This window comes from Prunus avium, chromosome 8, assembly GCF_965620075.1.
Source record: "Prunus avium chromosome 8, drPruAviu1.hap1.1, whole genome shotgun sequence".
NCBI lineage: Eukaryota > Viridiplantae > Streptophyta > Magnoliopsida > Rosales > Rosaceae > Prunus > Prunus avium.
The window spans coordinates 36,602,626-36,624,685 of NC_142291.1; the positions used below are offsets into that span (position 1 = coordinate 36,602,626).

Sequence of the window (22,060 nt, forward strand, 5' to 3'; positions counted from 1 at the left end):
TTAGTATAATGTTCATTAGTATTGAAAAAGAAAAAAAAGAGGTATAATGTTCAAGAGTCAAGTTCATTAGCATGCATGAGTGTCAACTGTCAAGCAGCAGCAGTAACTAACATGGCAGAAGGTCCAATTTCATCCAGACATGTCACTCTGTTCTGCATAGCTCTGTAGCTACTAGCTGGCGCCTAAAGGATGATGTCCCAGAGCAATTGCAGACTTTTATCACATGTATCACAACAATCCACTCCAGTCCAATCCAAATTATCATGATTAAACTAAAAAATGGTACCATTAATTTAAAACTCTCTGCTTAATTTATTTGTTCCAATGGCTTTGTCCACCTAATTGAAGTTGAATTTCACAAATCCACCCCTTTTCAAGAACTGGTTTCCTGGGTTGCTTTAGTTTTATATATGATTTTTTTTTTTTTTTGGGTGTGTATCTGTCTGATGTGGGATTCTATGAATCTCATAGAAAATTGATGCACATTTTGTTAACGAACCAGTGAATCAAAAGCCACAAGTGTTCACACATTGAATCATTTACTAAAAGCAAAGGAAGAAAAATCAGACCGCAGCAACAAAATACTATCAAAAGCAGAGACCTTCAACTATTAAATTAAAAACAGAGTCAAAAAGCCAAAAACACAGAATTAAGTGGACTTGGAAAGAAAGAGCAAAAGAGAAGGTGCTAAATTATATGCATTACAATGGGTTTGGTGGGTAATGGGTATGTGATTAATTGTTCTTCTTTGGTGTTGGTGTTGGTGTTGGTGTTGGTGTTGGTGGTGGTGTTTGGTGTTTTAGTCTTGTGGGGTTTGGGAGGCCACTCCCACAGCTGATGATGAGGAAGGAGCAAAGTGAGAAACCACAGAGACAAAGTAGACTACTAAACGATCAAAAATCATGCGTTTCACTGATTTTCTCTTGGCAGGAAATACACTTGCAGCTTTTGGCTTGACCCATGAGAGTTGGTGTGGCTCTTCCAGGACCATGATCTTCTTCATCTCCACTTTCTCTGTTGTGTTCAGCTTCAACTTCACCATTTTCTCTGCCTCTTTCCCATCTGGGTTCTTCTGCTTGATCTTCATCAGCCCCTTCTCTGCCTCTTCAATATTTGCCCTCACTGCCATTTGGCTCTCTCTCTCTCTCTCTCTCTCTCTCTCTCTCTCTCTTCTTGTGTGTTGTGATGTGTATGTGTATGTGTATGTGTTTTTGTTTGTGGGTGGTCTCTGTCTCTCTCTGTGTGTTTAAATAAAATGATAAAGAACTGTAGGTGAGAGGGAATTGGTGAAGTAGGAAGGCAAAATCCAAGATCAACTCAAGAAAGAACATACATGGGAATGAGGCAAAATCACTTATCAAAAATGAAATGGATGTGGGATGTGTAGGTGACACGTGGCGTTGGTCGTCCACTTCCCATATTTTCTCAACATTTTCGGCACTACGACTTGCCTAGATTGATTGGTATTTTCAAACCAATTTGTCTCTGGAAAAGTTAGAACTAAAAAGCAAATGTCAATAAGAATATATGGAAAGAAGAAGGTGGTTTAAGACGAAGGAAAGTTTACACTTACTATACTTCACATGATTTTTCAAATTCGTTATTAAGATTAGTGAAAAATGGTCATTGATTTATATCTTTATTGATTTATTGTGTATCAAAATGAAGCTTGAAGAATGTTGACAAGTTTGAATTGAATCAGAAAAATTATTTTGACCAAAGAGGAAGCTTCCTAGACATTTCACCATGAAGGTATGCTAAGAATTATCATGCTAAGATAACATCTGAAGAAGTCATTGACTAGGTCCTCTCTTCACTTTTTATTTTCTTCCTCCATCTTCTGAGTGATTTGCTTTATGACCATCAAACCAGTCTCCTGTCAATTATGAACAATGATTTTGATAAAACATAGGAGAAAAGTTTTTCTTAAGTGACTGGTTATGATTTGCTCTGCTCTATTAGAGCAAGTCCACCCCAAAAGGCTAAGGCTAAGGTAAGGCAAAGGCTACCACTATTCATGTGAATAGTGGCAGCCTTGCCTTTTTTGGTTCCACCCCAAAAGGCTAGGGCAAGGGCAAGAAAAAAAAAAGATTATGCAACAAAATATAAACAATTTAGAAATGTAAGAAATAAAATGATTATGCAAGAAAAAAAATAAATATGGAAGAAAATATAAAAAATTTACAAATGCAAGAAAAAAAAGGATTACAATTTACAAATATTGGAAGGAGAAGAGTTTGTATGAGGATTTGGTGTGGAAAGTGAATAAAATTGTTATGTATTTATAGGGAAAACATCCATAATTTTTTGGTTTTTTTTTTTTTTAAAAAAAGAATTTTTTTTCAATTTTTTTCACTCGCTGATGTCAGCATGACATCAGCGCTAACGTCAGCACCTTCAAACTGCAGCCCAGGCAGAATTTGCCAGGGTTGGTGGAACCTAGGACTTGCCCGGACTGGATTTGTTGCGCTGGAGGGGGAATTGGGCTGTCGGGGGGGCTTTTGCCCAGGTAAGGCCCCTGCGTTGGACATGCTCTTAAGACCTGCCTTTGATTAGTTTTATGGAAAATTGGACATGTCACTAAGTAGAATAGAAGTGTAGAACAGTAAAAGTTGGTGCTTTTAGTTTTTCTTTTTGTAATTTGTATGAACTGAAGGGAAAGCAAAAGAGAAAGATGATTCAAAGGCAGATTAGTTAGGCAGCAAATCTAACTGCGAAAAGGTTTATTAAAATACTCAGAACTTGACATTTTACAATCTCTCATTCACATCATAGTTTTTTCCCTTTGGTTTGTGAGGAAGATCCGTACATACTCTCGGAAACAATTTATTTTGATGATTCAACAAGCCAATAGTCCAAAAGTAGGAAGATGCACTTGAATTATCTACCTAGCATTATTTGATAAAAGATTGTTCCTTTCAACTGTTCTAACGTTGCACAGCTCATCAACTGAGTCCCCTCTCTCAAAAACTGCAGCAGCCCCCATACCCGAGCCTGCAACAAAGGACACACTCTCAGTCACGTCTTATATTATCACAAGCTCTCAGTAACAGGAAGAAGATGTGTGTGTGTGTGTGAGCGAGAGAGAGAGAAAGGGAGAGAAACCTATGCACATGGATATCACACCAAAGCGGTGATCCTTGCCACGGCGCTTCATCTCATTCAATAGAGTTGCAACACAGCGAGCACCTAACACACATAGATATCACACTTCTATTCACCAAACTTATAGAAAAATAATAATAATGTGATTGCATTTCCTCTTTGTTCAGTAGTTATATTAGTAATTAAACCAGATGATAGCATTAAACGAAATGTACATGCCTGTTTGTGTCATCACATGTCCACTTGAATTCATAGCTTAGCAGCAAAATATGAGGGAATGTGAAATTAAGACAAAATTTAATATACCTGTAGCGCCTAAAGGATGCCCTAGAGCAATAGCACCTCCATTGACATTGACTTTTTCAGGATCAAGCTCCAATTTCTTGCAACAATATACATATTGAGATGCAAATGCCTATAGCAAACCAATAAAACAGCTTAGTTAAGATAATTCAAGCCAAACCATATTTATCATGAATGTTATGGAAATCATTAGCACTATACTACCTCATTTATCTCAAATAGATCAATATCATCAAGCTCCAGACCAGCAGATTTCACCGCAACTGGAATTGCAGCAGCTGGACCTATTCCCATGACAGCGGGGTCAACGCCAACAGCAGCAAAACTCCTGCATGGAAAGGAGCAAATTGTAATCCAAGGTACAAATCACGCTTCTGTTATAGTTCACGAACAAACTTATCACAAGGAAATAACACCAATTAACACTGACAAGAAAATTAGTAAATGACCAAACCTCAAGCAGCTCATCTCTCCGCTTATGGTTCATTAATTTGCTATGAATTTTTGTTTCGATATTATAGTCATTTCAAGAGGCATAATAATCTTCAAAGTTTAAGTGATGAGTTAAATGTTATTTAACAGAAGTACAAATTTCATACCTGAAAACACCAAGAATAGGAAGCCCCTTCTGCATAGCTAAACTTCTCTTCATGAGGAGAACTGCTCCAGCACCATCACTCACCTGGCTAGCATTTCCTAAGAGACAAAAACAATGAACTGATTCACAATGCTTGATACAAGTCAAAAACATCTCACTCAAAGAAAAAGTTGTGTACAATTAAATGAAGATACTGTCATGGTTTACAGGCAGTGGGCGTCATGACAATCGAGTGATTAAATACCTGCAGTTGTAGACCCATCTGCTTTAAATGCAGGCTTTATCTTTGCCAAATCATTCATGTTTGCATTTGGCCGGATCCCATCATCCACAGAAATTGTAACAGGCCTCTCCTCTCCAGTTTTCGGATCCACAATCTATGCATACAAATAGTTAATTACAGAAAAATGAAAGACAGTCACCCAGGAGACCAAATTTCTGCGTTTACCTTAGTAGATACAGGGACAATTTCATCTTGGAATTTGCCTGATGCTGTTGCTGCAGCAGCACGGCTATGTGATTCAACCTATACAAATAAATTCATGAAACTACAGCTTCAGCATTATGAGTTTATCAAATAGCTAATGCCTGTCAACAGATAGAAAACTCACAGCAGCTTTGTCTTGCTCCTGCCGTGTCACACCATATCGCTGTGCAACATTTTCAGAGGTAATACCCATGGGAAGAAGGCAGTCACGGGCTTGTGCAAAGATATCTACCTGTTAACAGCATATATTCATCTCAAAAGAACATTCTTCATGTAAAACAAACTATAAAGTAAACAACTAGAGATGGAATATACTTTAGGGTTAATTTTGTTCATCGTGTCAATTTTATCAACTGACATGGACTCCAATCCAGCTGCAACACCTGCATTCAAAACAAAGGTCAATTCCACTGAAGGAGACCACCTAAAATAGATACTTAATCCAGAATATTCTCTCACCGATTTCATAGAATCCGGCTTTTATAGAAGCAGCTACATCAGCAACTGCCTGAAGGCCTGATGAACATTGCCTGTTGACAGTTCTGATGGGAACCGTATCTGGGCAAAACAGATGAATCATACAACTTTAGGCTAAAACAAATATAAGTAAATTACTTCAAACACCAAATATAGTCTAAAACTTACCAGGGAAACCAGCATAAAAAGCAGCCATCCTGCACTCAATTGCTCTAAGTGAGCCAGGTGCCAAAACCGTACCAACAACTATATCCCCTACTTCACTTGGGTTCAAATTTGTCCTCTCAATTAGTGCCTGCATAAAAAGTAAAACGAATGAAAATTCAGAATAAGATAACTACCACATAATTATGATGGAATTCAAAGAAACATATTCATTCCTCTGGAATTCAGTTGAGAAGTGTATGCTAACCTTTAAAACAGGAGCCAGTAAATCATCAGGTGAAGTATCCTTAAAGCCTCCTCGCTTTGCTTTGCAAATGGCAGTACGGTAGGCTCTATTTAACATGATTTTACAGCAAGGTTTAACATAGAGAAGGCATAAACTCCACCCAAATATACACACACAAAAAAAAAAAAAAAAAAAAAAAAAGGGGCAAAAATTATTAAAAAAACCCTATATGAAATGGACTTTAGAAATACACCCAAAGCTCATTTACAACATAACAAAGAGGCTTTTAACTTCTTATAAATTACAAAAATGCCATTAATTTCTTAAAACAAGCCCAACTCCAAAACCTCATAAAAAATACCCAAAACACTCAATAGGGCATTAAATTAAATAAGGCAAACTGTCATATTTTGGGTTTTTTTTGGGTTTGTTTATAGAAATTAAATGATGTAGGGTTTATCTATATTTTTAGTGCTGAGAAAGGGTATATGACTAAATATCTCCAAAAAAATAAAGGAATTAAAGAACTTTCTCAGATCAGGTAATTACTCACGCCACAATCACTACATCGTCTCCAAAAGCAGCTGTTCTGTGGTACGCAGCACTATCCCCAGCAGCACATATTGAAGCCTAACAAACAAATTACGAACAAAAAAGAATCAGCTACATAACATAAAGCAAAAATAGGTACAATCAAAGTTTCATTCTTTTTTTTATGAAACTGAAAAGGAAGAGAATTGAAGAGAAAATAAGCTGGAAACAAGAACATCAAGTAAAGGGTCACTACAATTAAATCCGATTATCGAAAATGGATATAAACTTACAGACAGGGCAGCAGATTGATGGGTTTCAGGAGGAGCAGAGGAAAAAGAAGAATTGGGCAACAGATGCCGAAGCAGAACACGCTGTCTGTTATGCGCTTTCTCCATCTCTCTCTCTCCAATATGAATTGCAGAAAGCTCTTTCAATCAATCACGCACTGTGGAGCAGTAACACATTAATCAATGGTTTATGGTTTTTATAGTTGAAATGAGGTTGGCCTCTTGAATTTCCAAGTAAACATTGACCACAAGACGAATCCACTTAGTCAATTGCAAAGGCAAAGGCACTGAAACAATAATGAGACCCCATTTGCTCGGTGGCTGCCTTTGGGGAAAATACAAGGAAATAATACCCCACGTTTTTCACACCAACCAAACGTTTGGCTTGCTCAGTTGCTGCTTCTCTCTCTAGTCTCTACCAACTTTTTTTATTTTTCTGTGGTGGCCCCTTTTAAAACCATTATTTATCCCTTTCTTTTCTAGTCGAAAACAAAGCAAAATCGAAAACAAAGCAAAATCATTGACTGAAGGCTGCGCGGCAAGTTCATTTCTTTTTCCTTTATTTTCGCCTTTTGGAGCCATCATTATCAAAGGTTGGTGAATGCAGGTCTTCGGTGACCAGGTAATTTCCGGTGCGCATGTTTCTTTTTTTTTACACTGAGCATCAATAATAAGAAAAGAAAAGGGGCCGGATAAACCAAAGCTCTATGAATTTCTGTGTATATACATATGGACAAACGTTTCTCCAGCCAAAAACATGGACACCAAACTTAGCAGAAAACTGTAGATGGTCTCTTGCTTGCATGCTAGTATGACCCGGTGTTTCTTTTACAAAAGAATAAAAAAATATGATCTCTTTATCAACAGAAGAACGAATCAATAGACCATCAAATTGTGAGGATAAACTGATCAGCCTCAAAGTTTTGTTCCTCAACCACGAGGGTTTCCACTGGAGATACTAGAGAAACCCAGTACCTGAAGAATGTCAAACGTTGGGCTTCATATGTCTTGTCTGATTCTGAGGTACCTTTGCCTGAAGTGCATTAGACATAGCTCGCAATCTGTTAGTTATCTCAGTGAATGATGGCCGGATTTCAGGATCAGGTGACCAGCACTGTTCCATCAGATTCCTCCACTCGGAATCACAACGTTCTGGAATAGGAGGTCGAAGAGTGTTCTTCACGATTCCCCCTGTGTTCAAAAGTTTCCAAATCAGGTGAAAAAATTAAAATAAAGATAAATAGAATCCATACTAATCGTAATTTAAAGCAAGCGGAACATGCAAAAGTAGAAGAAACTAAGTCTGCGGGCGTCAATGTTATGTTTGCTATTAAATTTAAAAATTACTAGCTCGAGGTGTGGTTGGAAGATATGTTCTACCTTGAGCTAAGAGACCCATGAATTAATATCCTAATGCATACAGCAACAAATGGTCCAAATGGAAGCAAGGATTTACAGCACCAAGCACAACATTTTTGAAAAGGTAAAACGAAAGCTAAAACTTCCACCAAGAGATTTTGAATCAACAAAATTTCTTTTATAAAAGAACTCATTTTATTGCCCTTCAGTTATCACATGGGACTTCCATTCAAAATCAATACTGATGATAAGAAGGTCCATGACATAATCTTACCAATGATGGCACCACAATGCATATTCGCATATGGTTCCTCCCCAGTCAAGATCTCCCACATTGAAATTCCAAATGAGAACACATCAACCTGTCAAAAAATAATGCCAATTACGTTAAAAAACAATCCATTTTTGCCTTCTACATTACAGCACCAAGCATAACAGTTCTACTAACCTTCTCAGAAACCCGGCTGCTGCTACCATTTAATAATTCTGGTGCCATCCAAGGAAGAGTTCCTCGCACACCACCAGATACCAAAGTATTGCGTTTGATTCTCGATAAACCAAAATCTCCAACCTAAAAGCATGAAACCCCAATCACCAGTATTAAAGGAAAATCCAAGCAATAAGTCTCCTGGGAAAACCTCAAAGAAAGAAAGAAACGTGGCTGAACTTCCACATAAAAGGTCCCGCAAAGGATACATGTATGTATAATTATGACTTTCCAGCCTCTTTGTGAGGGAAAAGAAAGCCCCCACTGGATCTCCCCAATTTCATGATCAGGGAAACTGTTGGCATTGAAATACTTACTATATGGTTTTGATAAAATTTGCAGTTCTTTTAAGGCATTTCACAGTCTGGAATTGTATAAAGACTACAAAGAAAAATGCTTTCCTATGAAGTGCATTTATGTCAGCCCTTGAATATGAAACTTGGTTTCAATCTAATTTACCTTGCATATAGGTCGTTGAGAATCCCTCAAGTTGACTAGCAGATTGTCACACTTCAAATCAAAATGGACAATATTCTTTGAATGCAAGTATTCCATGCCGAAAGCTGCATCCATTGCAATTATAAGCTTTCTACGACGGTCAAGTGATCTGCATAATGAATCCCCATGTTCTAAGATATGCAGAAAAAACTGTAAGAAGCAAATAAAGCAAAGAAATGATATCAAAATTACCTATCCTTCTTAAGTAGCGCATGCCTAAGTGACCCATTGACCATGAATTCAGCTACAGTTGCCAACGTCCCACCAGCTCCATCAGGTACTACCCCATAGAATGCAACCACATTTGGATGATGGAGATTTGAAAGGATCTGTGCCTCTCTCCAGAAGTCTTTTGTCTGGTACAGCCAAATTCAACTATCAACTTCACATGTGTGTCAAATTACGATTAAAATTATTTGTATTCATAAAGAATTCAAATTATCACTGAAATTTATAGATAACTACTTGGCTGTCTATAAGGTATACAACATATTCCAGATTTAAATGATACCCTGTTTTAGGACAGGCATGGATATTATAACAAATGCCAGAAGCCAAAGAATCTTTGAATTAATCAAAATTAATCAAAATTTTAATGTCACGGCTTATTGTCCAAGGAAGAGTTCTAAGATGTTGACTTTCTTCAACACCAATTATGCAGGAAATGAGAAAGAATAAAGCAAACAGATTGGAAAGAATGTTCAGCTGACCCACCAGTCGGTCTTGCTCTGATGATCTCCCTGCAAAACAGCTCTTTTTAATTCGCTTGATCGCAACATCTGTTCCCCGCCATTTTCCATGATAAACAGTTCCATATGTACCAGATCCTAATTCCCGTAATTCTTCCAGATCAGCATTTTTTATAATCTGGACATCATATTCAGAAGATTCAGTTGCATGAAGAAACCAAACTTCTATGAGTACCCACAAATGACAAAATGACAGGAAGCGGGTCTTTCACAAAAGAGGGGGCATTTCAGTCATACTTTTATCAAAAGGAGCAACACACAAACCCCATCTAAAACAATCAAACACAGTATGAGAATTTACACACGCATGAGTGATTTGTTGTTTCATGAGTAAGCAAACTGCACCACACATCCCTTTGTTTATCAGTGAATATAGCTCTCTCTCTATAGACTACACACACATGCATAAATATTATCAAGTCAGAAACTCGACAAGAACTTTTGTCACTGCAAAGTATTGAGCTCTGTATCCCTAAATAAAAATTGGCCACAAGTCAAAACTGTATACTCCAAATTAAGTGGTTATAGGCAAGAAATGCAAGAACCATCTCTTCTTATTAGGCAAAAACACAGTATTAGGAATTTAGGAGGCATGAGAAAGGTTGATAATCTCATCATATGCTATAGATCTTTTTTTAAAAATAAAAAAGAAAAGAACTCTCTCTTCTTTAAAGAAATAAATAATCAGTTTTACACTTTCCAATCAACACAATTATTAATGTCCTTAATGTTCACTGACAAGGCCAAGAAATCTCGTCAAAACATGTTATATAGCATGCTGCGTCGTACACTGGAGTGACAGAGGCTCCAGTCAGCAAACATACAATTTTGCCAAACATGAAACAAAATATGCATTTGCAGTATGTTAAACGAAAACATGTCCTAATCAGGAAAAATTAAGACATTGGAGGAATACCTGCAAGCCATAGATGCTGGCTTCCATTTCAGCTATCATTGCGTCACTAAATGATTCATTCTTGTCTCCCTCACCAGCCCTATCATCCTACAAATATAACAAGCCGGAATTCAAGCCCACGAGTAGATACATAATTTACAAAATCAGTTCCAGAAAATTTAATCAATTCTACCTCATATTCAGACTCTGGAATGATGCTCTCCACCTCTGTTGCAATAGGGGATATGAGATCACCAATGGGTTCATCCACAGAATATGGGGAAACTACTGATGAAAACTGGATGCCAGGAGTAATAGTGTCAGTTACGTCTTCCACAATTATCACTGACTCCAACTGCTTTTTATCATTACTCACTGTTAGGGGTTTTGGTTGTCTCAGAGCAACATTTTCAACAACATTCGAGCTCAACTTCTCAGCATTCTCATCAGGGCAATTTACAAAGTCATCATCAATGAGAGAGACCCCTCTTTTAAATGCAGCATCTTGGATTGGGTTCTGCAACACCCTATGGTCACTGTCTTGCAACTCAGGGTCATCAAGAACTGTCAACGGGTACATCTTTGCAGAGTGTATTAGCAGGGGTTCTTGGAAACCTATATCCTTTTGACTTGCAACAAGTTGCGGACGTGCAGGTTCATGGTAGTTTGGGCCATCGGACAACCCTGAGATGAGATCTGCCAAAGAATTTTCATTGCGAGAATGCTGTCTAGTACTTGGAAATAATCCTGCAACTTCAGAATTCCTGACCCCTGAAACATCCTGTCCTTGTTCACCATTTGCAGTCCCTGTCAAAGCACAATCCTGATCATTGGCAGTTCTTTGGCTCGTGACAAGAATATTTACAGGGGTTTTGTCATGTTGGAAGTTCTTAGGTTCCTCCATCTTGTTATCTACCGAAGGTTTCAAACTAATGGCTGCAGGAATGACAACCCCAGACATAAAACTAGATGTTGGGTTGGGATTTATATTAGGCAATCCATTCCGATACTCAACACCAGTGGCAGGTGATCTTGTCCCATAAAGGGTCTCATCTTGATGAAGGAAGGGATCCTTTTCATTGAACTTCTTTGTCAGTTCCGAAGGCAAAGAATCTTTCTTTTTAGATGTCCAGTATTTGTCAGGAATATCACCATTACCTTTGGGAGCATGTTCATTCCTGCCCAAAGATTCTAAACATGGAGAAGAATTTGGCAAATCCAGTCTTCTCTGCAATCCAATCGACTCCATACCATGTAACTGATTTTGCAGCTGAGGATTGAAAGATTCGATATTGTCATGCAGTTGGGTTGGCTTTTCTTGTGAGGCACCTGAGTTCAGCAGCAATGACAATTGAGCTTTTGGGAAGTTTAATGGGGAAGATGGGCTCATGCCTTCTTGTGAACAGTATATAGACCTCCCTCCATTCTCTTGCAGTTTTGAATCAGAAAATGCATGTGGTATGCCATGATGACAATCAGTGGAATCATTAGATCCTGACAACATAACCTTTGGATGTTCTGGGTGTGAGATAGGCCTGTCAGGAGGAGTTAATGTTTCCTTATAGACTGGCCTCTCATGAGAAAATCCATCAAAATCACCTTCATTTTGACCAAAAGCTAAAGCAGATGTGGCATCTTTGCTGGGATTGCGGTTGTTACTATGTCCTCCATAGTGTTGGCCAGGTTCCATAAAAGTTACTGTCCCCAGTGGATGATTTTTATAACCTGCAGCGCTGATGCTGGAGTTCTCTGGTGGTGGTTGAGAACTAACAAAAGAACTGCTGCTCTCATTACTACCCTGGCATGAGTTAACACCACGTGATTGTAAATGAACACTGTTGGAATCACCTTGTTGATGTGTAATTGGAGAAAAAGAAGGAGATTGAATGGCAGACCTAGCCATATTCTGGGATTCACTCAAAATCTGATTAGGATGCAAGACTTTAGAATCACTCTTAATCTCCATAGGAAATAGCAAAGTCTTGGTTCCCTGTTGACTTGCTTCAGTCAAATTCTGCCCTCCACCGTTTTTCCTAGGACTAGGATCTATCATGCCATTTACAGCAGCAACATATTGATAATCAGGGTTGCTTTGTTGTATGCTATCTGCCTCAAAGGAAGATGTATTTTCAGATTCACCTAAAGGAATCAAAAAGATCCGTGGTCTCTGAGAACCCTCATGCCTTTCAAGACCATGGTACTCCTCTATCATATTTTGAAGATCCTCATCAGATGACACAGATATAAGAGCATCAAGATCCTCACTTGGGAGCTGGTACTTGATCGTATGAGGTTGGTTGCAAAAACCAGAAGTTTTTTCCACAAGCTCTTCCCACGAGATATTCTTCCTGAAGGAAATAATCCGTGTCTCCCCCCCAACATACCTGAGTTTCCCATCGCTAGGCCTGGGCAAAATTTTTCCACCAAAGCTGCAAAGAAATTTCATCTTCCCAGATTGAGAACCATCCAACACTCCTGACCCATTAAGGTTGTTGGAATGAGGGGACTCAGACATATAAATAGGCAGGGTAGTTGGTCCAAAACCAGCCCGGTCAAAATTCAGTTCTCCAAAAGCCTTCCTTGATCCTTGTCTGCTATCAACTTCCTCCCTGTTGCATCTGCTTAACTTGTCAACACAAACGTTGTTTTCAATCTCTTTACACGACCCTTTCGCCGAGACAAAATCAGATGTATCAGATGCACACTCAGAATCCGTCCTCCTCAACCCCAGAATACCAGTAAGATCCTGATAGCCCAGCTGATAATTCTGATTATAATTCAATCCAACCTTATTTTCACAATTCTCAACCGTATCAGTCACAGCAGGAACTCTTGTCGCTGCAAAACGATCCTGAAGAAACTCCATGGAAAATTCCTCCCCTGTCTGTACAGAGACATGATTGTGTACATTCTTAACCTTGTTTGGAACAACTAAGGTTGCTTCTTTCTGGATCCATTGACCTGATGGGCCAGGCACCTCATTGGTCATGGTATCAAAAAAATGCTCGGACCTGCTTAGCTGCATAAGAACGGTGACTCAGCTACCTGAGCTCCTATAACCCCCTATCCTCAAATTGGCAAATTAAGAACAGGCATACAAGTCACTCTTCATACCAGCAAGCCTCAACTCCAATACTTCTTTTCCACAGTCATCAAGAAGCTATCTTTTCCATTAAAATAACTTTCTTGGCAAATCACGATCAAGTTCATAAACCCTGTACATCTTCCTCCGTTTACTGATGCAGTATTTTTCTATGATCCGATCACCAAACCGGAAACTACCAAAGTCCACCGATTTCTACAGAAAAATAATCCCTCTATCTATATGTGTTTGTTCAATTGCAGCCTATACAATCACAAATATGAAATGAATATCATTTACAGATTGGACTAGTAGAAGCTGAGACCAGCAAACAAGAACCATCGAAGTCCAATTTCTTTAGCAAATCGTTTCCTGCAGTCACAGATCCATAATACAATTTCTCTAAGAACCCATCATTCAAAATCAAAACCAACAACATATCGTCCAAATTACCATCAACATTTTCAAAGCAGAGCTAAACATATCACACACAGCATAAAACCACAAAATCAAAAGCGAATTTCAGGTGGGCATGCTTAAAACTGAGATGGGTACCGATCAAAATGGAAAGGAAACAAAATTGCAGAAGAAAAATTCAAAATTTCAAGTACCTGATGATGGGTGGGAAGGGGGGTGCGTGTGGCTCTGTCTGTGTGTTGCAGCTGGGTTTTGGAGCTGGGAAGCTGTCATTGGTGTGAAGAGGGAAGAAGAAGAATAAGGGAAAATTGGGAAAAAGAGAAAGAGAGGGGATTTGGAGATGAAAAGGGAGCGTGGCTTAAGGCTACAGGTTCAATCTCGGGCGTCGGAGAGCGACATTGCCGAGAATTAAGCGGCATCGACCCACCCACGGTATTGCCTTTTAACTGTATCAATAACAAATAACAATATTATTTCATTTTATTTTATTTCATTTCATTAGTTTATTTGTTTTAAATATTCATCTATATCCTACGGGGACCCCCAATTTAAAATCCAAATTTGAAGTTTTTTTTCAGAATAATAATAACGATAATACCAATGATAACAGAAATAAAACAAAACCAGTCATTAGTTATAAGTTATAACAAATACAACTTCTTTCTATCTAAAATTTCATAATTCACTCATGAATATAACAATCACCGTTATAAGATAAAATTTACATATATATGTAATTATGTGCGCATAAAAATACCTACATTTAAAATTTGTCTCGTATTTACTCTAAGTTAGTTTACGGATATGAAATTGAACCTTAAACGAAAACATATATTAAAATAAGGTGGTTTTTGTATGTTTTTAAGGAAAAAAAAAAATGTTACACGTGGGCCCTAGCCTCTTCACTAATCAAAAGGGACATTTACCCTCTTTTTTTTTCTTTTTTTTCAACATTTACCTTTTTTTCGTTGTTTAATTGCATTTGCATATAGTGTGGCGCCTGCCTGCATCGGCAACAATATATGGCAAAAATATTAACCAATTAGGGGAGGGGAGTGTATTAAATATGGTTTTAGGTTGTCAACGGTGCCTTTTGGTTGGCAAGGCAGCTACTGGCTCCACCGTGGCACCACGGGAACATGTCAACACTCAACACCGACTTCTTTTTTTCTCAAAGTTTGCAAAGTTTTAGATTTGTGTTGACTTGACTGTTAGCCGTTAGTTGTTGTTGCCCAACATGGCAAGCACGCTACATAGACTCCTTCCTCTGCCATCAAGATCATTGTAGCCAACTACTTGCAGACTTAGAGGTACCCCATAAAGTTTGAAATATACGCCATGGATTTTGCTAGAAACAGTCGAGTGAGTGATTTGGAATCGTTTGATTATCAAGTAGAAGGAATTCGCTTATTCGTTAATGAACAACTGATAATCACTAACGCAGATGTGCAAATAAACATTGCTTGCATATTGATAGTGGCTTTGATTTTGCTAAAGACCGACCATGTTCGAGTGCACAAATGTAGCACTATATTATATATGTGTGTCATCATTGACTATGGACACACATTGTCACCCAAATATTTGCCATTACAGTGAGTTACTTGCATATGACAAGAAGAGATGGCAATTGAAGAGGTGAATAGGCAAATGGAGTGATCATTTTGTGGCATTTAAATCCTACCACGTCAAGCGGAAGTGTTGGTAATAATAATCATTAGCACAATAATAAAAAAAATCCATTACTTAGGTCAAAAAGTGTCATGCTCATGTGTCAACTACCACATTGAGAGTTATTGTCATGTTCTTAGTGCAGTGAGAATATAAAATATAGCCATAGGGGCTACTTCAATAACAACATTCGAAATGTGGACAATTCGTTATTTCAACGATATGATGAGTGTAGAATGTGACAAATATTATAATAAATTACTGTATGTGGGATGAGAGCGACAAATTACTTTGAGTGTAACCGTCGTGTTGTCACTTAATGTTACTAATCCACTTTTTTATAAATAAAATACAAGTGTCATAATAATACGCGTTAGTCGAAAATTTATCAATAATAGTGATTTGGCCTGAAGAAAAGGGTGAATGTGTAATTAGTATATTTCCTAATATTACAGATAATGGACTGGACTACCATATGCCACGATTGGGCCAGCAGCCCAATAAATTAGTTATATCTAGTTACTTGGCCCAATAAATTAGCCATATATAGCTACTCTTGGACCTTGCGTACACGTAGACGTAGAGTTTGGTTTGAAAGCAAGACGTGGTCTCCAAATCATCAACATGGCTGGTACATTTTCACTTGGAATTATAAAACGTACTCAAAAGAGAATTATTTCCTTAAAACCGAACTTACTAGCATGCCAAATTTAAAATCAATTGTTTGTTGCCAAATAAGCGATAGTATTTTATTAAATCAATTAAAAAGTACATAAAGAGTCATTTCGATTTGCGATAGTATATTTAACATCAATTTTTAAACCAAAATTATAAGACAACAGTAAATTAACGTAAAAGTTGTTTCCAAAATCGGGACATGAAAATTCTTTTGAGCAAGTCCCGTTGGCATTTTTCGTACCACGGTAGTAAAATGAAGGTCTAAACAGCGTGGCTGATAAAAAATACAGGTCACGCTAACAGTTTGCATACGTGTCGCGTACTCAACGAAGCGCACAACACAATCCCCTCCTTACAGCGATTAACAGGAAGCAAAGCACTTCACCCACTTTTTTCGAACGTGCTTTTCTCCTTCTCTCTCCCTTCGCTTCCTCAGCCTCGGCCTTGTGTTCCGGAGGACAGGAGAGCATAAGATTCTCGCTCTCGGGAATCTTGGAAGACTTTCTCGGAAACCAAACACGCTCTACGCCACTCTCTACTCAAGTTTCAGCCTTCTTCTGTGAGGTTCGCCGGATCTGGATCACAACAAGCCACGCCACCCGGACTGCTAGCCGGATTCGGTGGCAGTCATGGCGGAACCGACGGACAATAGACGGAGCTCTTCGGGGATTTCCGGAGAGGTTCCGGTGAGAATCGAGGAAGAAACTGGCGGCGGAAGTAGCGGGAATAGTGTAGAATTGGAGAGTACAGCGGCCAGAGGCCACGGTGGCAGTAGCTCTACAGGTTTGTAGGTTTCGCTCCAAATTTAGATTCTGTTTGGTTTCTGCGAAAATACAGGAAAATTTATTATAACTTGCGCAATACTATAATTCCGTGAACGGAGATTTGGTGTCCAATTTACAAATGCATCATCTGATTTTTTTTACTCTCTTCTCAACTTAGGAATTTCTAGCGAGAGTTTGTCTAAAGGGAACACATTACCGGTGGAGATATCATTGAAGACTGAAAAAGTAGAATCAAATTCAGGTCCGCCTAAGCTGGAAAGATCAAAAACTGACAGCACCAGACATCAAAATATATTGCCCAAAGACGCGGCAAGGATTTTTGACGACAAAATTTCGGTACACCAGAAGGTATGAGTTATTATCAGAGATGATATTTTTATTTTGGTTCCTTGTATCATTTGAAAATTGCAGGCTTAAGCTTGTTCCAGTGTTAGTCACAATTGATGTGTAGAATGAGGCAAATGGGATTACAATGCGTTGTTTGTTGTGCAGCTTAAGATATTAAACAGAATAGCTACCGTGAAAGATGATGGGACTGTAGAATTTGAAGTTCCAGGGGATGTTGAACCTCAGTCTCTTGGTCGTGGGTACAAAGCTGCTCCAACTGAAGCTGCCGATGATGAACCTCTTGATGAAGCAGATCTTGAATACATACCCCCAATGCAAATAGTAATGCTTATTGTCGGAACGCGTGGAGATGTGCAGCCATTTATTGCAATTGGCAAACGTTTGCAGGTCACAGGACTTTTTTATAAATGTCTTTTTATTTCTGAGACTAATTGTCTAAAGTGGTGACCATTATTATAACATGATTAGCTTTTATAAACTCTTATGATCTTAGTAAAAATAATTTGTGACTAAGAGTTTGATTTTTGTTTTGGAAAGTTATTGCTATTCAGGATGGTCATGTGCACATATTCAAACTTGTTTACGAAATAATTTTTGTGCAGGACTATGGCCATCGTGTAAGACTAGCTACTCATTCAAATTTCAAAGAGTTTGTCTTGACTGCTGGTCTGGAGTTTTACCCTTTAGGCGGCGATCCAAAAGTCCTTGCTGGTTGTACGTACTGAAATGCCCTATGTGTTGATTCATTTGGTGATTTTGAGCAATCTGTGTTTAGTCTTTTAGTATGTATTGACATATATTGATTGTCTTATATGAATAAACTTGAAATATTTGTCAAAGCTGAATATGAATTCCATTTATAATTTCTGTGTAACTGGTTTACTTTTATGTTTCTTGAGCAGATATGGTTAAAAATAAAGGCTTCCTGCCATCAGGGCCTTCTGAGATTCCTATTCAGCGTAATCAAATGAAGGAAATTATATACTCCTTACTTCCAGCTTGCAAAGAGCCTGATATGGATTCTGGCATCTCGTTTAAAGCTGATGCAATCATTGCAAATCCCCCAGCATATGGTTAGCTCTCGACACTTACATAATTTAAGTAAGCATTTAAATTCTTTTGGTGATATAAATTGGATTTTTTGGTGACAATATTTGTCTCTGCATTTGGGCAATGGTGGGTGGGATCTTTGGTTGTAAATGTTATTTCCAGTTTTGTAACTCTATTAAAACAATGTTCCTTTCCCCCCTTTAAAGAGTTTGTGGATTCTGAAGTGATTACACCGTCATCCCCTAATATACATGTGCATGTTATTGTTATATTGAAAGTTATATTCAGTTATATTTCAGAAAGAGTACTTCGATTGCTTTGTTTACCACTAACCTCACAAATGTTCTTTAGGGCATACTCATGTGGCGGAGGCACTAAAAATACCTCTTCATATATTTTTTACGATGCCATGGACGTAAGTCTCGTTTGGGTAATGGAATCTTACTGGGTTGTATAGCTTGTCAATGTTTTGTCATTGTTGTCATTCTTTAAAGTTTAAATATGCATTGTGTATGTTTTACCTTTTCCTACCAGGCCAACTAGTGAATTTCCACATCCTCTGTCCCGCGTCAAGCAATCAACTGGATATAGGGTGAGTCGTGTGAATTTCAACTTTTCTTTATTCTTTTTAAATGTTTTTGAAAATTATATCCAATTTCCGCTTTCATATTTATAATGAGTTCTAACTTTTGGCGTACACAAATTTTCAGCTTTCATACCAAATTGTTGACTCCTTAATTTGGCTTGGTATACGAGACATGATTAATGATGTTCGGAAGAAAAAATTGAAACTAAGACCTGTCACATATTTAAGTGGTTCACAAGGCTCTGATTCTGATGTGCCACATGGATATATATGGAGTCCCCATCTTGTTCCTAAACCAAAAGGTACTTTAGTTCTATTTTATTTGCATGTTGTTCTTCTTCCATTCATAGTCATTTGGAGTTCCTCCGGTTAATAAGGTAGGGTTGTTTTGGAAACTTGTTAGGTTCAAAAAAACTGTGGCTGTAGGCTGAGTGACAATAATACACAGAGTGTTGTCTAGGATAGTGTATCGGACCCCTCCATCTACAGGGCATATCTCTTTTCTTTCTTAACATGTTTTTTAAATCACCCCTTCAAAGCAAGTAATTGATTTAAATGTGTTTGTTTTCATGATATATACTTATATCTGTTCTCCTCAGTTTTCATTCAGTTTTTTTGTTTAATTGACAAAGAAGAAAACAGTGGCTTATGAAGGCATGAATCTTGGGAAGTATGCCAATGTCTGTCAGTCTTTTCTACTTAACAATACTTGGTTTGCAGATTGGGGACCTAAGGTTGATGTGGTGGGATTTTGCTTCCTTGATCTTGCATCAAATTATGAACCTCCAGAACTACTTGTGAAGTGGCTTGAAGCTGGTGACAAGCCTATATATATTGGTTTTGGTAGCCTGGTGAGTTTTTTTTTATAAATCTTTTTAATCATTACTCGTTAATATACAATATATATATTGAAGCATACTTGAGAAGCCTTGAGACTTGCTTCCAATCTTGAGGATGGACTCCATAATTATCCATCTATGATAGAATAATTGACTTTCTAAGGACACCATTAATTCACTTTAAAACCGAGATCTTCTATGAGGAGAAATTCAATGCCATTTTCAATCAATTTGATTCTATTATTCTATGATTATATTGTATATAACATGAAATGATCTTCGAAAAACCTTTAGATACGCAATTGGGATTGCTATTTGTGGTTAGTTTACTGCAAGCTAAAAGATTAGATCTGGTTAGTAGACAATGGCAAATTATTTACTGTCTCGAGGATAAAGAAAACTAGTGTTTTTCAGTAGACATTCTTTTACATTATTTTTCAGTCACATATACACTTACGCAGATCACATGCATGGACACGTGTACGCACAAGCGCGCACACACACAATTGCACATTCGTATATATGAATGCACATACCTACATTCATGCATACAAATGTAGCTTTCTGTGACCAGAATTTACTGCCTTGCGTCAGCCTGTTCAAGAGCCACAAAAAATGACCCAAATAATTGTGGAAGCATTGGAAAAGACAGGGCAAAGGGGCATCATCAACAAAGGCTGGGGTGGCCTTGGAAACTGTAAGTTTTTAGTTCCCACAAGCTTAGTATGATTTCATGGTTATTATGAGCGTGGTGCTATCCTACTTTTTCCCTTCTCCATTTTATTGCCTATCTAGCTGACTTCTGGAATGCACTAATTTATTTCACTTGATTTGGTTTCTTTCCAGTGGCTGAACCAAAGGACTTCATATACTTATTGGACAACTGCCCTCATGACTGGCTGTTTTTACAATGCAAGGCTGTGGTGAGCTGAATACCTTAGTTTTGTAGTTTTCACTCTGTAGTTTTAAACTGAAGAAAGGGGCAAATAAAAAAAAAGGAACATCACCAATGAGTTACATCTTTTATTCTTAGTATGATTTTGAGATCTATAGGAGAATATTGTGCACTGGGCAAGAGGATGTGAAATTATTAGGATGGTGGCTTTGTAACGTTTAAAATTTTATTCTACAATCTCTTAATATTTCCAAGCTTCAACTCTTTGTTTCTCGACATGCTTTAAAGTAGTTTTAGATCTTAGACAGTTCTTATGGTTTGATTTGGCTTCAGGTGCATCATGGAGGTGCTGGAACAACAGCTGCTGGTCTAAAAGCTGCAGTAATTGTTTTATAACCTAATTTATTGTTGAGTGCTTTCAGCTCATTTGATTTAGTGTTTCCCTAAATGTACATTGTTTTTCTATCTTAGTGTCCAACAACGATTGTTCCTTTCTTCGGAGACCAACCTTTCTGGGGAGAGCGAGTACATGCCAGAGGAGTGGGCCCTGCACCCATTGCTGTTGATGAGTTCTCACTTCCCAAGTTGGTTGATGCAATAAATTTCATGCTTGATCCGAAGGTAACGTTTTCTCTCGTTCCTGAGAAAAGTTGGATTTGCAAACTGACTGCATACATTTGAATATCTAGATTCTAAAATGAGTGACAAGATTTGATGTGCAAGTTTGTAAATCTAGAATTTGTTGCCAGATGCATCCCAAAAGTTTTCAATCCAGCTGCATTAAGATATACGAAAGGTTTTGTTTAAAAAAAAAAAAAACACCATTATCAATGTTTCTATTTTAGAAGTTCCAGCATATAAGAACATCCAGAACATCAGTACTTACGAAAGTACAAGCAAGCCTTAACTTTTTTAGTTTGGCTCTAATAAGAAATCTTCATGAAATACTAAGAAGGTTTATTATCATGGTGGATACTGGGATGAGAAAAGCACCTAATGAACTTACCTAAATATTATCCCAGGTGAAGGAGCGTGCTGTTGAACTTGCCAAGGATATGGAGAATGAGGATGGCGTAACAGGTGCAGTGAAGGCCTTCTTTAAGCATCTTCCTTGCAGAAAGCCTGACCCCGAGCCAGAACCAGGGCCATCGAGCCTTTTCTCTGTAAGCAGATGTTTCGGTTGTTCCTGAAAGTCTTTCTGTGGCATTTTTGACTAGCCATTCAATCTGTTTATCACAGCATAGCATGAATAGATGTCCTGACTATGCTTACAAAGAAAAAGAAAATTCAGGCCCCTACTCATAGTCTTGTTCATAATTCTCGACCCTACTTGAAAATTTGTAATTATTTATATTGTTCACTTTCAAAATTTATGCAGAGAAAGCCATGATTGTTCTAATTTCTCCCCAAGGATTAATTGTACATTTTTGAATGCTGTTGCTTCCACGCTAATTTGCAAATGGAAAATTCCTTTTTTTTTTTCCTAAAGAAATATTCACTTGGGGCCAAAGCACTCAGAGGTTGTCTGTCTGCTGTCAC

General features: G+C 37.9%; 3 protein-coding genes across 3 annotated transcripts; 1 reads left to right on the forward strand and 2 right to left on the reverse strand.

Moving 5' to 3' along the window:
• Positions 1–2,690: 2,690 nt before the first annotated feature.
• Positions 2,691–6,538, reverse strand: LOC110774582 (3-ketoacyl CoA thiolase 1, peroxisomal). The gene is made up of 14 exons (XM_021979140.2): positions 6,186–6,538; positions 5,915–5,991; positions 5,383–5,467; positions 5,139–5,265; positions 4,953–5,051; positions 4,809–4,876; positions 4,618–4,725; positions 4,455–4,532; positions 4,251–4,383; positions 4,008–4,104; positions 3,613–3,736; positions 3,412–3,520; positions 3,106–3,189; positions 2,691–2,994 (listed from the first exon to the last, which is right to left on the reverse strand). Exons 1-14 carry the CDS (start codon positions 6,288–6,290, stop codon positions 2,885–2,887), a joined length of 1,404 nt encoding a protein of 467 aa, XP_021834832.1. The 5' UTR covers positions 6,291–6,538; the 3' UTR covers positions 2,691–2,884.
• A 337-nt stretch (positions 6,539–6,875) lies between these two features.
• Positions 6,876–14,111, reverse strand: LOC110774581 (kinase superfamily with octicosapeptide/Phox/Bem1p domain-containing protein). Its single transcript, XM_021979139.2, has 9 exons — positions 13,864–14,111; positions 10,364–13,624; positions 10,192–10,278; positions 9,241–9,393; positions 8,719–8,882; positions 8,488–8,635; positions 7,990–8,112; positions 7,816–7,903; positions 6,876–7,373 (listed from the first exon to the last, which is right to left on the reverse strand). The coding sequence occupies exons 2-9, from the start codon at positions 13,193–13,195 to the stop codon at positions 7,168–7,170; spliced, it is 3,801 nt and encodes a 1,266-aa protein (XP_021834831.2). The 5' UTR covers positions 13,196–13,624; positions 13,864–14,111; the 3' UTR covers positions 6,876–7,167.
• Positions 14,112–16,375: 2,264 nt separating this feature from the next.
• On the forward strand, positions 16,376–21,931 carry SGT (UDP-Glycosyltransferase superfamily protein). Its single transcript, XM_088244944.1, has 14 exons — positions 16,376–16,801; positions 16,961–17,151; positions 17,296–17,538; positions 17,754–17,865; positions 18,054–18,224; positions 18,553–18,616; positions 18,736–18,793; positions 18,912–19,089; positions 19,508–19,638; positions 20,221–20,323; positions 20,473–20,549; positions 20,855–20,902; positions 20,993–21,142; positions 21,544–21,931. Exons 1-14 carry the CDS (start codon positions 16,648–16,650, stop codon positions 21,709–21,711), a joined length of 1,848 nt encoding a protein of 615 aa, XP_088101070.1. The 5' UTR covers positions 16,376–16,647; the 3' UTR covers positions 21,712–21,931.
• Positions 21,932–22,060: the final 129 nt, after the last annotated feature.

Coding starts and splice junctions, on each gene's coding strand:
- LOC110774582 (XM_021979140.2), bottom strand. CDS start 6,290: ATGGAGAAAGCGCATAACAGACAGCGTGTTCTGCTTCGGCATCTGTTG. Junction 4,105..4,250: donor AGATGGGTCTACAACTGCAG/GTATTTAATCAC, acceptor TTTGTCTCTTAG/GAAATGCTAGCCAGGTGAGT. Junction 3,190..3,411: donor GCATCCTTTAGGCGCTACAG/GTATATTAAATT, acceptor TATGTGTGTTAG/GTGCTCGCTGTGTTGCAACT.
- LOC110774581 (XM_021979139.2), bottom strand. CDS start 13,195: ATGCAGCTAAGCAGGTCCGAGCATTTTTTTGATACCATGACCAATGAG. Junction 10,279..10,363: donor TTCCAGAGTCTGAATATGAG/GTAGAATTGATT, acceptor TTATATTTGTAG/GATGATAGGGCTGGTGAGGG. Junction 7,904..7,989: donor GCAGCCGGGTTTCTGAGAAG/GTTAGTAGAACT, acceptor ATTTTTTGACAG/GTTGATGTGTTCTCATTTGG.
- SGT (XM_088244944.1), top strand. CDS start 16,648: ATGGCGGAACCGACGGACAATAGACGGAGCTCTTCGGGGATTTCCGGA. Junction 18,617..18,735: donor TTTTTTACGATGCCATGGAC/GTAAGTCTCGTT, acceptor TTTTCCTACCAG/GCCAACTAGTGAATTTCCAC. Junction 18,794..18,911: donor AGCAATCAACTGGATATAGG/GTGAGTCGTGTG, acceptor ACAAATTTTCAG/CTTTCATACCAAATTGTTGA.